The sequence below is a fragment of the Malania oleifera genome, chromosome 9 (assembly GCF_029873635.1).
Source record: "Malania oleifera isolate guangnan ecotype guangnan chromosome 9, ASM2987363v1, whole genome shotgun sequence".
Taxonomy (NCBI): domain Eukaryota; kingdom Viridiplantae; phylum Streptophyta; class Magnoliopsida; order Santalales; family Ximeniaceae; genus Malania; species Malania oleifera.
Genome location: NC_080425.1, coordinates 89,553,717 through 89,566,176, shown reverse-complemented (window position 1 = coordinate 89,566,176; position 12,460 = coordinate 89,553,717). Strand labels below are relative to the sequence as shown.

Genomic DNA, 12,460 nt, shown 5'->3' with positions numbered 1-12,460 from the left:
TCCAAAGAGTCATCAACAGCACTGATATTCTTCCCCACAACACTTTCAAAGGATTGTAAGCGCTTACTTGCCTTCCCCTCCACCTATGGATTAGGTGTCAAGCCACCACTCAGTAAAAGACTCAAAGCCTTGCCACAATGAGGACAAGGGCACACAGGAGTTGTACTATCGAGAAACTCGTTCAAATCCATAAGAGAGATCGTAAGCTTCTCCTCCTGCAGAAAGACTGGAGCTGTGCCTTTCTTTGTGGAAGGAAAAACATAACATCCGAACTCAGCTACCAAGGAGGAGATCTTCATCCATCCCTTGGATTCAAACCCCTCCAAAAATTTCAGGGTTCTCCAATCAGCGCTGTTGGCCTCCAGGAGGGCTAGGTAGTTCCTAAAATTATTTGAGTTCAGCTTCAAAGTGAGGGTTCTATCCTTGTTCCTTGTTTGACAAAACCAATAATTAGCCTGGGGTATAGATTTTTTCAAAGCCCAAAATTCTTCCCAAGATTCAAGAAACCATTTGAAATCTGCCAAGTCTAGGAAGAAGGAGATCCTTCTTCCCCTTTGGTATTCAGCGATTCTAAGCAGATCAGAACTTTCCCCTTCTAAGACCATGTCGAAAGACTTCCTTTCGACCACCACAGTACGCTTCCCATCCCTTGGCAACACAACAAGAAGGCAGCAAGCAGATACCAAGCCAGAGAAGCAAGCAGACCAGGAAAGAGCTAGCAAGATTGAGGAGTGAGGAGAAGCGCAGAGTTGAGCAGTGGGAAGCAAGCGAGTACCAAAAAAGCAAAAAAGAAAGGTTGAAGAGGAGGACTCAAGATGAGAGAACAGAGGTGAGAATGTTTGAAAACCACCGCACTTGTGGGTGGTAAGGATTGTGTATTTATATCAATTAATAAATTACATGGGGTACTTACATGGGAGAGTAAATACTACAAATTACATAGAATAATTACATGGAAAGGTAAATACATAATAATCCTCATAAAGAATCCTCAAGAAGAGGATTGTTTGGCTAGGGCTTGCGGGAGGAAGAAGCCTGCTCGAGCGCAAGGGAAGTCGTGGCTGAACGAGGATGAGGTGAGGACAAGGCTTGCCACGAGAGAAGAGAGAAGTCAAGGTTGAAAAGGATCTGCAGTTCAGGCAGAAGCAAGAGCAAAGAAGCTCCATTGCTGACAACAAAGGAAAACAACTGATGGAAGCCAAAAGGATAGTGGGTGAGGGAGCTCGACTTCAAGCATCATCATGACTCACAAATCAGAATTAAAGAAAGAGCTCAAAGAGGCCTCCACAACTGAGTGATGTTGGGTTTTGCAAGGTTTCGAAGAAGCTTAGATTGTCTTTGAATGTCGATGACGCTGAAATGTCCAGTGGCTGGAGGTGCAGCTCAAAGAGTCAAAGCCTTAATAACCATTGTCTCTCAGCATTTTGCCCCAATTTCCTAAATCCCCAATTCAATAGCCATTCCCATAAAAATCTAGGCGATCAGAAGTGCGACCAAATGACCTCTTCCAGCTCTAGAAAAGGTAGTTCCAAAAGAGTTTTGATTTGCTACCATGATGAACAAGTGATTTTGACATTGCTAGTGACCCATCGCCAGGTTTTTCTGTTAACATCATTCTTGGCTAATTTGGATAACAAACTCAATCAGAACAACAATTACAAACAAGTATGAGATCCCACTAGGTGGGAAAAGCTACATGAATTATGAATCCTCTTCCGCCATTGCACAATCTAGGGTAATAACCTTGTAAATTTGTTATTATTTATTCCAGGTCTATCCCTCTCCCTCCTACTACCACTAACAACTAAATCACCCTTCCTCAATGGAGCTTGCTTTACATTGCAAGTGCCCAAACCATCTTTCACTACCCTTCTTTTATTCCATATTCTTCACGTACTATACTTCATTGCCTATTTTACCACAAACATGTTTGTTCATGAATTCATCTCAAAGTTATACTGATAATCCATTTATGCAATACTGATAATCCAATTAAGCATTCTCATTTTCTGCATTATTTTGGATATGTAGTTCCTTATTTGTCAAACATTTTGTTGACTATGCTATGGCTCGTCTTATAGTTGTCCTACCCAAAAAAAAATCCTTCTAATTTTAAGTTATTACACAACATGTTTTAACTCCACGAACCAAGTCTTTCAATTTCTCTTTCAGATGCATAATAGATCCAAGATGCTAAAATTAACCGGGACTAAAAATTTTTTGGCAATTAAGTTTAATATTTCTCCATCATTTCTCTCAAAATGACTAAAATTCATTTTTCAAGTTTTTTCTTTATTATCTTGGTGTTATTCATTTTAAAACATCTAGATTCTATAGCTTCTTTTTGTAATTCCAACTTAAATCTGCTCCACCTCCTATTCAATCAATCAAGATAATATCATTGACAAACAACAAACACCATGGAATCTCATTTTAATGTCTAGTAAGTTGATCCATAGCAAAAATGATTCAAGGTAGACCTTTGATGCACACCTATTATGATTAGAAATTCACTAGAATCTTCCGAGTTATCCTCTTACTAGTTATTACAGCATTATACATATCCTTAATGATATCTATGTACCTACTACCCACTCCATATTCTTCCACAACATACAAGAGGATTATGCAGTACATGCAACAAATTATTACCAAAACAAATTTTCACCATCAAATTGAAGGTATAGAGACCAAAAAAAAAAAAAGACTTTACTCAAAAATACAGGGATTATCTTATGATTTACCCAATCCTAATCAGTGGCAAAACAACATACTAGATTATGAAATTAAAGTGACCAGTTCATTAAACTGAAACTGCTGCCATATCAATGTGGGATATGTGTTTCCATGCCTAGTCTGGCATTACTTTTTTATACATCTAGTTGGGTATCATCAAACTACGAAAAACAGTCTGATTCATTTCAAGCTGCAGGAAACAAGATACACTTAAATGGATACTTATGGGTATATGGCTTGATAAAAGTGTGCATGCACCTGTTCCAAAAAACTTCTATGAACAAGATTAAGCAAGCTAAGGTCAAATTATATCAGGGTTTGTTTGGTATCTTTGCTGTTTCCTTTTTTTTTTTTTTATCTGTTTTTGTACAGTGAAAAATGCGTTTGTTTCTATTGTCAGTTTTCTGTTTCTATTGCTGGTTTTCAGCTGTTTGCCAAAAAACTAAAATCCAGATTTTATTGTTTTTCAGTTGTTTTGGCAACTTGTTGCCAGAAATTTTAATATCCATAAATAGTTTTCTGGATTAAAATATTCATTTTATACACTTTTAAATTAAAATCAAAATTAAATGATCATATAAATTTAAATATAATTAAAAGAAAAATATACATAATTTTTTAAAAAATAATAATAAATACAATTACAAAATACTTTTACTAGGTTTCAATTGTCATGTCTAATAAAATTTTCATTGTAAGGTAAATTTTGAAAATACAACAACTAAGTAAAATAATTATAACAAATTTTATTTTTATTATATTAATTTTTTTAATGTGTATTATTTGTAATTTTATTATTTTAATTATATTTTCATAATATTTTGATTTAAAGATGAAATGAGCATTTTTTTTAATTAAGTTTTTAATTTGTATAAGTTTTATAAATTTTAACCAAGCAGGTTGCTAGTTTCTACTTTTTAGTTTCTGTTTTTGGTTTTTGGTTTTCATTACTGGTTTTTCATTTCTCTAATTTTGGACAATGATATCAAGCAGCCACTTAGTTTATCTATCGAGTAAAATTAGATAATCTGCAATCATAGTTTTATAAGCCGAACTGATGACCAACCCAACAAAGTTTATAGGTTGATGAGAAAGGTGGGTTAAATAGTGGTAAAAAAAAAGTGGTGATATATATTAAATAACCTATTAACAAATCAAAATTAAAAAATAATAATAACAATAATTAAGATAAATTTTATGAAAACTTTTCCTATTGTTTTTCAAATATTCTTCAAACTTATAATAATAAAATAATAATTATAACCAACTATTATTATTGGTATTTAGAGAGGTGAGATCTTGGTTCATTTAAAAAACGATTTAAGAGTAAAAGAGTTAAGTGCACTATTAATTTATAGGCATAATATATATATATATAGATGGAAAATATGCTATCTATACAAATTTTCTCTTTGGTTCCATGACAAATGTGGAAAGCTAGGTAAAGTGGTAAGACTCTCTCTAGCTTTGGAAGAGAACTCAAGCTCGAAAGTCCTCCCTTCCACTTGTGCCATCAATTTTTTTTTTTTTTTATAGTACAAGCAAGGCTGAGACAACCTACCTAGTCCACCAAGTCCGGCCAAGCAAGGTTGAATGCCTGGTTTTGGCCAAGTTTACCTCAGTTTGTAATATTTCTAGTTTTAGACCATAACCTAGACCATTAAGTGGAACAATTTGGGTCCTAGTCAGACTTAAAACTATGGGTGCAGTCCATTTGTTCAAGGAAGTTTGGCAAGTTGGGTTTTTTTCAACCTAAACTCCAAACAAGTCAGGCAACACTTAACAATCAAGATTAAGGCCTTACGTAATTCAAATTATTGCTAGTTCTAATATTTAGAATATAGGCCTCAATTGATGCAAGTGCATTGTTAAATGACATTGAACATGACATTATGTAACGAGGAGAAAATTGTAAGTAAAAGAAATGAAAGAAATAAAACTTAATAATTCCTCAATAGAGTAAATATTTTAACATTTAGTATGTGAGTCAAGGACATGCTTCAAAGTGGAGCATATTTCACATGACTTCATTCCAAGAAGGCACTTCACCTTTTGTAGAAGAAATAATGTGGAAAGATTTCTTGATGGTCCCAGTCCAATTTTATCAAGCCCGAATGCACCAGCATTTATGTTGCAAAGCATATATAAAACTGAATGTGCATTCTTATACATGTCAATGTGCGTGAATGCTAGTGAAGCGGCGAGAAATTGTTTAAAGAATTCTCTCCAAACTGAATCATCAAAACTTCCTCCTCTCGCTTGTTTAAGGAAGTATACCAAACATCCTTAAACAAGTGGTTGCAGCCATATAGGCCTCAATTAATGCATGTGGATTGTTAAATGACATTGAACATGATATTATGCAGAGTAGAAAATTGTGAATAAAAGAAATGATAGAAATAAGTTCTAATATTTCCTCAGTGACGTAAATGGTTAGCATTTTTACTAGAATGTGAATCAAGGATATGCTTCAATATGAAGCCATATTTCACATAACTTCATTCCAAGGAGGTATATCACCTTTTGTAGAAGAAATAATGTGCAACTATTTCTTGATTGCCCTAGTCCGATTTTACCAAGCCTTAATGCACCAATATTTATGTTGCAGAGCACAAATAAAACTGAATGTGTATTCTAAAACATGTCGATGCATATTAATGCTAGTCAAACTGTGAAAAATGGGGCATATTCAACACATCATTCCGAACTGAATCATCAAAAGCCCCTCCTCTCACCTTGCCCAAGCAACTCCTGGTTCCATTGGGAACAATATGATCATGAGACAAGCCACACCCCACCTGAGCTATCACACTACAATCTAATCTAGTCATTGACCTGTATAATGGAAAGAAAAGACGATAAATCATGTTTCAAGATAAATTTGAAAAAACATGGGAATTTTAGGGGCAGTTTAGTTGTGGACTTTCAGTTCTTTTTTATTTTTTTAATAATTACAAGAATAGCACATTGCTTTCTAGTTTTCCAGCATGTATAGAGAAATTGGAAAGCATCATTTTATTGTTTTCCAAATTTCATATATAAATGTTGGAGAACTGGAAATCAAAGTATCCTTTCTTGCAATATGTTTGGGAAACTGGTAATGAAAAATGAAAGACATTCCACAGCTGAACTGACTCAGAGCTTTGCCAAAAGATTTGAAACAAGTTGACAAGATCATCGCAAACTATTAAAAGCTTTATCATCCAATGCATTAGACTCCTATGCCACTTTGAGAACCTAGAGACTAGAGGGCATGGTCTTAAACTTTCAATAAATTTTAGAAATTTTCATAGAAATTTCTGATTTTCACCACCATGGAAATCAAACCAGCATTATGGATACTAAGATAAGGAGGAAATTTTGTAACGGGTAATCAAGCCCAATACTTCTAACTATTTTTCAACTACAATATGGGTATCTAATCAATCCAACTATGAGGAGCATTTTGCAAAACAAAATGCTGAGAAAACAGTGCACCGCAGAAGGTTAGCAGAAAATCACTGTCTTTAATCGAACATTGCAAACATGGATCCTAGGTTTATGATACCAATGTCCACACAGTTTAGGATAACCAATTGGCTCTAGCTGAAGGAACTGCAAAAAATAAGGCCAGACAGAAGACAAGCGGACTGTAATAAAAGACAAAATAACAGAGGATGTGAGTCTAGCTAAAATTGCACAAAGTGAACATGAAATCGTGTACCCAACTTCAAGTAGCTGTGATGACTGATGTGACATGGCTCCATTTGGATTCTACATACTCCTTCATTTCCAATGCATATTCATTCTCTTAAAGATCTCCAGAGTCTTTTCAGCCATGTCAAACCAGTTGAGAATAGTTTATGCCTTTACATATTCAAAGATTACCCATAGCAACCAAGAAGGAAGAAAGCAAGAAGTTGCCCCAAAAAAATTTTCCTCCCATGGGACCCATTGATTCTGCCTATACTTTTTCATTATGCACTGATCGGCTTCCAATTTTTAAATTTTTAAAAAATGGGTTTTTTAAGAGGGGATCTTCCGCCATTTTTGCAGCATCCAAGAACATACATACCACATACAATGAGACAGTTCAGGATTTTAAATACAGTAAAAGTCTGCAAATTCAAGATAACAAGGCCACAATCTTGATGAATTGCTCACGGAAACGGTAATCACTTGAGTTTTGGACTGTGAAGTACAATTCAGCCATTTATTCTTCAGGGCAACTTCGTAATGGACAGACTAGTGGGAAGTGACATTGAAGCTAAAACCAAAGAATATAACTTGAGTTGTGGACTGAATGGTCTACACTACACTTTAGGCATTCATTCTTCACGGCATTTACGCAATGGACGGACCAGTGGGAAGAGACAATCAAGCGAAAAGCAAAGAAGATAACAGGAGGAAGGAGAAATTAACGGGGAGACAGCGAGTCACCATTCTGAAACCCTAGGCAATTCGTAAATACACCATTTGGAGCGCCGCTCCAAATCCCACTCGCTGAACATCAGAAGTTGTAATTACAGCGGCAAATACTGTGAAAAATCTGAATTTCAAGCACGCAGAGAGAGAGAGAGAGAATAAGTAAATTTTATCACACTTTCTTGCAACGTCAAGAAATAGTGGCAAGTGAAACAATACAGAAGAACTACAATGAAGCTATAACTCACCATTAGATTGAAGCAGCATTTTTATTTCTTCTTTCTCTTATTCTTCTTATACTTCTTGTTCTTCTTTATCTTCTTTTCCATTCTCATCTTCATAACTCTTTCTTGATATTTTGAAGTGGTACATTCCACAAGGCTAAGATCTTCAATCTTTCTAGTTGGCTTAAACACCTCAGTGATTGAAGGGTCCAATAAATCTCTCGAGCAGGAAAGAGTCACCCCCATCCTCACTGCCTCGTCCCATAGCTCTCTACCCTTCTCAAAATCTCCACTCCTACAAAGCTTTGGTATAAGCAAATCATAAACTGGTCCATAATGACCAAATGAGCTCTTCTTCATTTGCTCAAACAGATCAAGAGCATAATTCACCCTCTCAACTCCACATAGAACACCAATCAAATCATAGTAAAACTTTGGTTCTGGGGTCAACCCTTCTGCAATCATCTCTTCTATTATCTGCCTACCTTTACCAAATCTCTTTGACAAAAATAAAACTCTCACAACAAGATAGTAGCTGAACCAATCTCGCGAACATCCTGAATTTTTCATCGAGATAAGAATTCGATTAGATTCCTTGACTCTTCTTGTCCTACCAAGGCAAGAGAGCAATATATTGTAACTAATTGAGGTTGGGGTAATCCCATTAGTCCTCATTTCCATCATCACATTTAAAGTTTCAGGAACAAGACCCGAAGGATTAAATTTAACATTTCGCTCACAAAGGCATTTGAGGAACATATTATAGCAAAAAAGATCAGGATTTACTCCAATTGATTTCATCTGTTGGAGTATTCTCCTAGCTTCCTTCACATTCTTCTGCACAGACCATCCATATAGTAAATTCCTATAAATGCAGGCCTCTGCCCCAGACACTTTATCATTATGGTGTGAAAGAACCCCTTCAGCTCTTCTAGCATGCCCTCTCATGCAAAGAGCATTAACAATGGCAACAACCGTGGTTGTATCATGGGGACACTTGAACTTGTCCAACTTCTTAAAAATCCCCAGAGCTTGATCTTCTTTTCCTAGTTTAACCAATGCCTCAGCCACAATACTAAAAGTCCGGCTCTCCATTGTCCGACTTTCCTTACCAAGATCTGAAATCAATACATCCATTGCTGTAAAATCCTTTTTTTCAGCAAACACACGAATCACATGATTGAAATCCACATCTTCCAATTTAGAATTTAAATTTTTACAGGACCACAAAAAGAATCTAAGTAGCCTTCTTGTGGGTGCTTCACCTTTGCAAGAACATGTTATCTGGGTAACAAGCGGTGAAGTTAAAGGTATTGCAAACCGATTAAGACTCACTTCCAAGTCATCCAAGCTGCCAATACTACTTGAAACAACATTACAGATCTCCTGCAATTTGGATGATATTGGGGTAGGCGCAGCTGTGGAGTAGAGAGTAACGGAAACATGTCTTGATATCTGGGTATTCACAGCTTGTGTTTGCCATTTTGGTTTTAGTAAGCAAAGCATCCTTTCAGAGGCAATTCATCAAACAAATGACCTGCATTACATAAACGTAGATTATATATATGAAATAGCATTTGGATGATAAAATTGACCAGACTCAAATGCGGCCTTTGCCCAAATCTTGTTCAGAGATTTCCAAAATGCTTAAAAAAAATTTCAAAAAAAAAAAAGTCCACGTGAAAAATTGATGTGATGACGAAAGCTTTGAGTGTTCGCTAGTTTATAGACATTGTATAGACATGAATTTTAATTGGAATCTCTCTGACAATTTCAAACGATCCTTTTTGTTCAACTTCCAAACATACTTTGAACATCAATATATATATTTCCAATGCATATTCATTCTCTTAAATGTCTCCACAGTCTTTTCAGCCACGTTGAACCAATTGAGAATGGTTTATGCCTTTCCATATTCAAAAATTACCCATACCAATCAATAAGAGAGAAACCAAGAAGCCGTCCCGAAGAAAATTTTTTCCTACGGGATGCATTGTTTCTGCCTAAAATATTTCATTATTCACTCACTGGCTTCCAAATTTTTTATTTAAAAAAACGGGTTTTCTAAAAGGCAGTTTTCTACCATCTTTGCAGCAACCAAGAACATACACAGCACAAACAAACAGGTAGTTCAGGATTTTTAATACAGTAAAAATCCGCAAATTCAAGATAGTAAGGCCACAATCTTGATCAATTGCTCACGGGAACAGTAATCACTAGAGTTGTGGACTGAATAGTCTACACTACACTTTAGGCATTAATTCTTCACGGCATTTACGCAATGGACGGACCAGTGGGAAGAGACAATCAAGCGAAAAGCAAAGAATATAACAGGAGGAAGGAGAGATTAACGGGGAGACAGCGAGTGACCATTCTGAAACCCTAGGCAATTCATAAATACACCATTTGGAGCGCCACTCCAAATCCCACGCGCTGAACTTCAGAAGTTGTAATTGCAGCGGCAAATACCGAGAAAAATCCGAATTTTATCGCAATTTTTTTGGGAAACTGGTAATGAAAAATGAAAGACATTCCACAGCTGAACTGACTCAGAGCTTTGCCAAAAGATTTGAAACAAGTTGACAAGATCATCGCAAACTATTAAAAGCTTTATCATCCAATGCATTAGACTCCTATGCCACTTTGAGAACCTAGAGACTAGAGGGCATGGTCTTAAACTTTCAATAAATTTTAGAAATTTTCATAGAAATTTCCGATTTTCACCACCATGGATGGAAATCAAACCAGCATTATGGATACTAAGATAAGGAGGAAATTTTGTAACGGGTAATCAAGCCCAATACTTCTAACTATTTTCAACTACAATATGGGTATCTAATCAATCCAACTATGAGGAGCATTTTGCAAAACAAAATGCTGAGAAAACAGTGCACTGCAGAAGGTTAGCAGAAAATCACTGTCTTTAATCGAACATTGCAAACATGGATCCTAGGTTTATGATACCAATGTCCACACAGTTTAGGATAACCAATTGGCTGTAGCTGAAGGAACTGCAAAAAATAAGGCCAGACAGAAGACAAGCGGACTGTAATAAAAGACAAAATAACAGAGGATGTGAGTCTAGCTAAAATTGCACAAAGTGAACATGAAATCGTGTACCCAACTTCAAGTAGCTGTGATGACTGATGTGACATGGCTCCATTTGGATTCTACATACTCCTTCATTTCCAATGCATATTCATTCTCTTAAAGATCTCCAGAGTCTTTTCAGCCATGTCAAACCAGTTGAGAATAGTTTATGCCTTTACATATTCAAAGATTACCCATAGCAACCAAGAAGGAAGAAAGCAAGAAGTTGCCCCAAAAAAATTTTCCTCCCATGGGACCCATTGTTTCTGCCTATACTTTTTCATTATGCACTGATCGGCTTCCAATTTTTAAATTTTTAAAAAATGGGTTTTTAAAGAGGCGATCTTCCGCCATTTTTGCAGCATCCAAGAACATACATACCACATACAATGAGACAGTTCAGGATTTTTAATAGAGTAAAAGTCTGCAAATTCAAGATAACAAGGCCACAATCTTGATGAATTGCTCACGGAAAAGGTAATCACTTGAGTTTTGGACTGTGAAGTACAATTCAGCCATTTATTCTTCAGGGCATCTTCGTAATGGACAGACTAGTGGGAAGAGACATTGAAGCTAAACCAAAGAATATAACAGGAGGAAGAAGAGATTAAAGGGCTCACCAAGGAGAGAGCGAGTGATCAGTAGCTGCTTCTAAAACCCTAGGCATTCCGTAACTAAAGCATTTGGAGCCCCGCTCCAAATCCCACCTGCCAAACTTCAAAAGTTGTATTGCAGCGGAAAATTCCGAGACAGAAGGGATCTACAAACGCGCAGAGAGAGAGAGAGAGAGAGAGAGAGAGAGCACGCTCTAGTGCTCTACAATGAGTGCGGACTTCGAGGCTCATAGTTGCAGACTTGATTTTTATTTTTACTTTTAAATCGTTTAGAAAAGAAATTTTTTAAAAGGTGAAAAAATATATATAAATTTTTTGGCTAAATGGTAAAGTTGGAAGTTACAAAAGGAAAGAAATAAGTACTAAAATTATTATTTCATTGCAACAATGTGGCAAAAAACTTAAATAGTTTTCAAAATTTTTAAATTTTTTACGTTAAAATTATTATGAACTACAAACTAAAATAGTAACTTTTTTTCTCTTCCAAAGAATATTTTTTTTTCCTTTTCCAAAGCTTAAGTTAAAGAAAGATTATAATATTATAATTAAGTTGATAAACAGTAAAAAATAGTGAACGGACATTGCTAAAAATCGAAGTGTTTTTTTCTTCATTTCATATATCATCTAGTGGCTTTTATATGTTTATTTTAAATAATTCCTTTTTTGGTGAAGCCAAAAAAAATAAGGTTTAAAATAAATAAATAATGCCCCAAAGGAAAATTTACTTGGAAATAAATTTTGTAATTATATGATTTAGAATAAACACCCGAATCACATGATTGACATCCACATCTTCCAATTTAGAATTTAAATTTTTACAGGACCACAAAAAGAATCTAAGTAGCCTTCTCGTGGGTGCTTCACTTTTGCAAGAACATATTATCTGGCTAACGAGCGGTGAAGTTAAAAGTATTGCAAACCGATTAAGACTCACTTCCAAGTCATCCAAGCTACCAATACTACTTGAAACAACATTACAGATCTCCTAAAATTTGGATGATACAGGGGTAGGCGCAGCTGTGGAGTAGGGAGTAACGGAAACACGTCTTGATGTCTGGGTATTGATAGCTTGTGTTTGCCATTTTGGTTTTAGTAAGCAAAGCATCCTTTCAGAGGCAATTCATCAAACAAATGACCTGCATTACATGAACGTAGATTATATATATGAAATAACATTTGGATGATAAAATTGACCAGACTCAAATGCGGCCTTTCCCCAAATCTTGTTCAGAGATTTCCCAAATGCTTAAAAAAATTTCAAATATTAAAAAAAAAAAGTCCACGTGAAAAATTGATGTGATGAAGAAAGCCTCTAGTGTTCGCTAGTTTATAGATATTGAACAAACATGAATTTTAATTGGAAACTCTCTGACAATTTTAAAAGATACTTTT

The 12,460-nt window shown here is 35.5% G+C and overlaps 2 protein-coding genes across 4 annotated transcripts in view; both read right to left on the bottom strand.

Moving 5' to 3' along the window:
- The window catches only part of LOC131164625 (uncharacterized), a 32,100-nt gene extending 20,795 nt beyond the window's left edge, over positions 1 to 11,305 (bottom strand). The window contains exon 1 of one of the 3 annotated variants that reach the window (XM_058121952.1): positions 11,075 to 11,305. The gene's annotated coding sequence lies outside the window, so the exon portion shown is untranslated. Of the gene's footprint in view, positions 1 to 5,471; positions 5,572 to 11,074 lie in introns of those variants that run through there. The other 2 variants (XM_058121954.1, XM_058121953.1) reach the window with 2 other exon arrangements.
- LOC131164624 (pentatricopeptide repeat-containing protein At5g61370, mitochondrial) lies at positions 6,822 to 11,305 on the bottom strand. The gene is made up of 3 exons (XM_058121951.1): positions 11,075 to 11,305; positions 7,389 to 8,901; positions 6,822 to 7,264 (listed from the first exon to the last, which is right to left on the bottom strand). The coding sequence occupies exon 2, from the start codon at positions 8,868 to 8,870 to the stop codon at positions 7,410 to 7,412; it is 1,461 nt and encodes a 486-aa protein (XP_057977934.1). The 5' UTR covers positions 8,871 to 8,901; positions 11,075 to 11,305; the 3' UTR covers positions 6,822 to 7,264; positions 7,389 to 7,409.
- Positions 11,306 to 12,460: the final 1,155 nt, after the last annotated feature.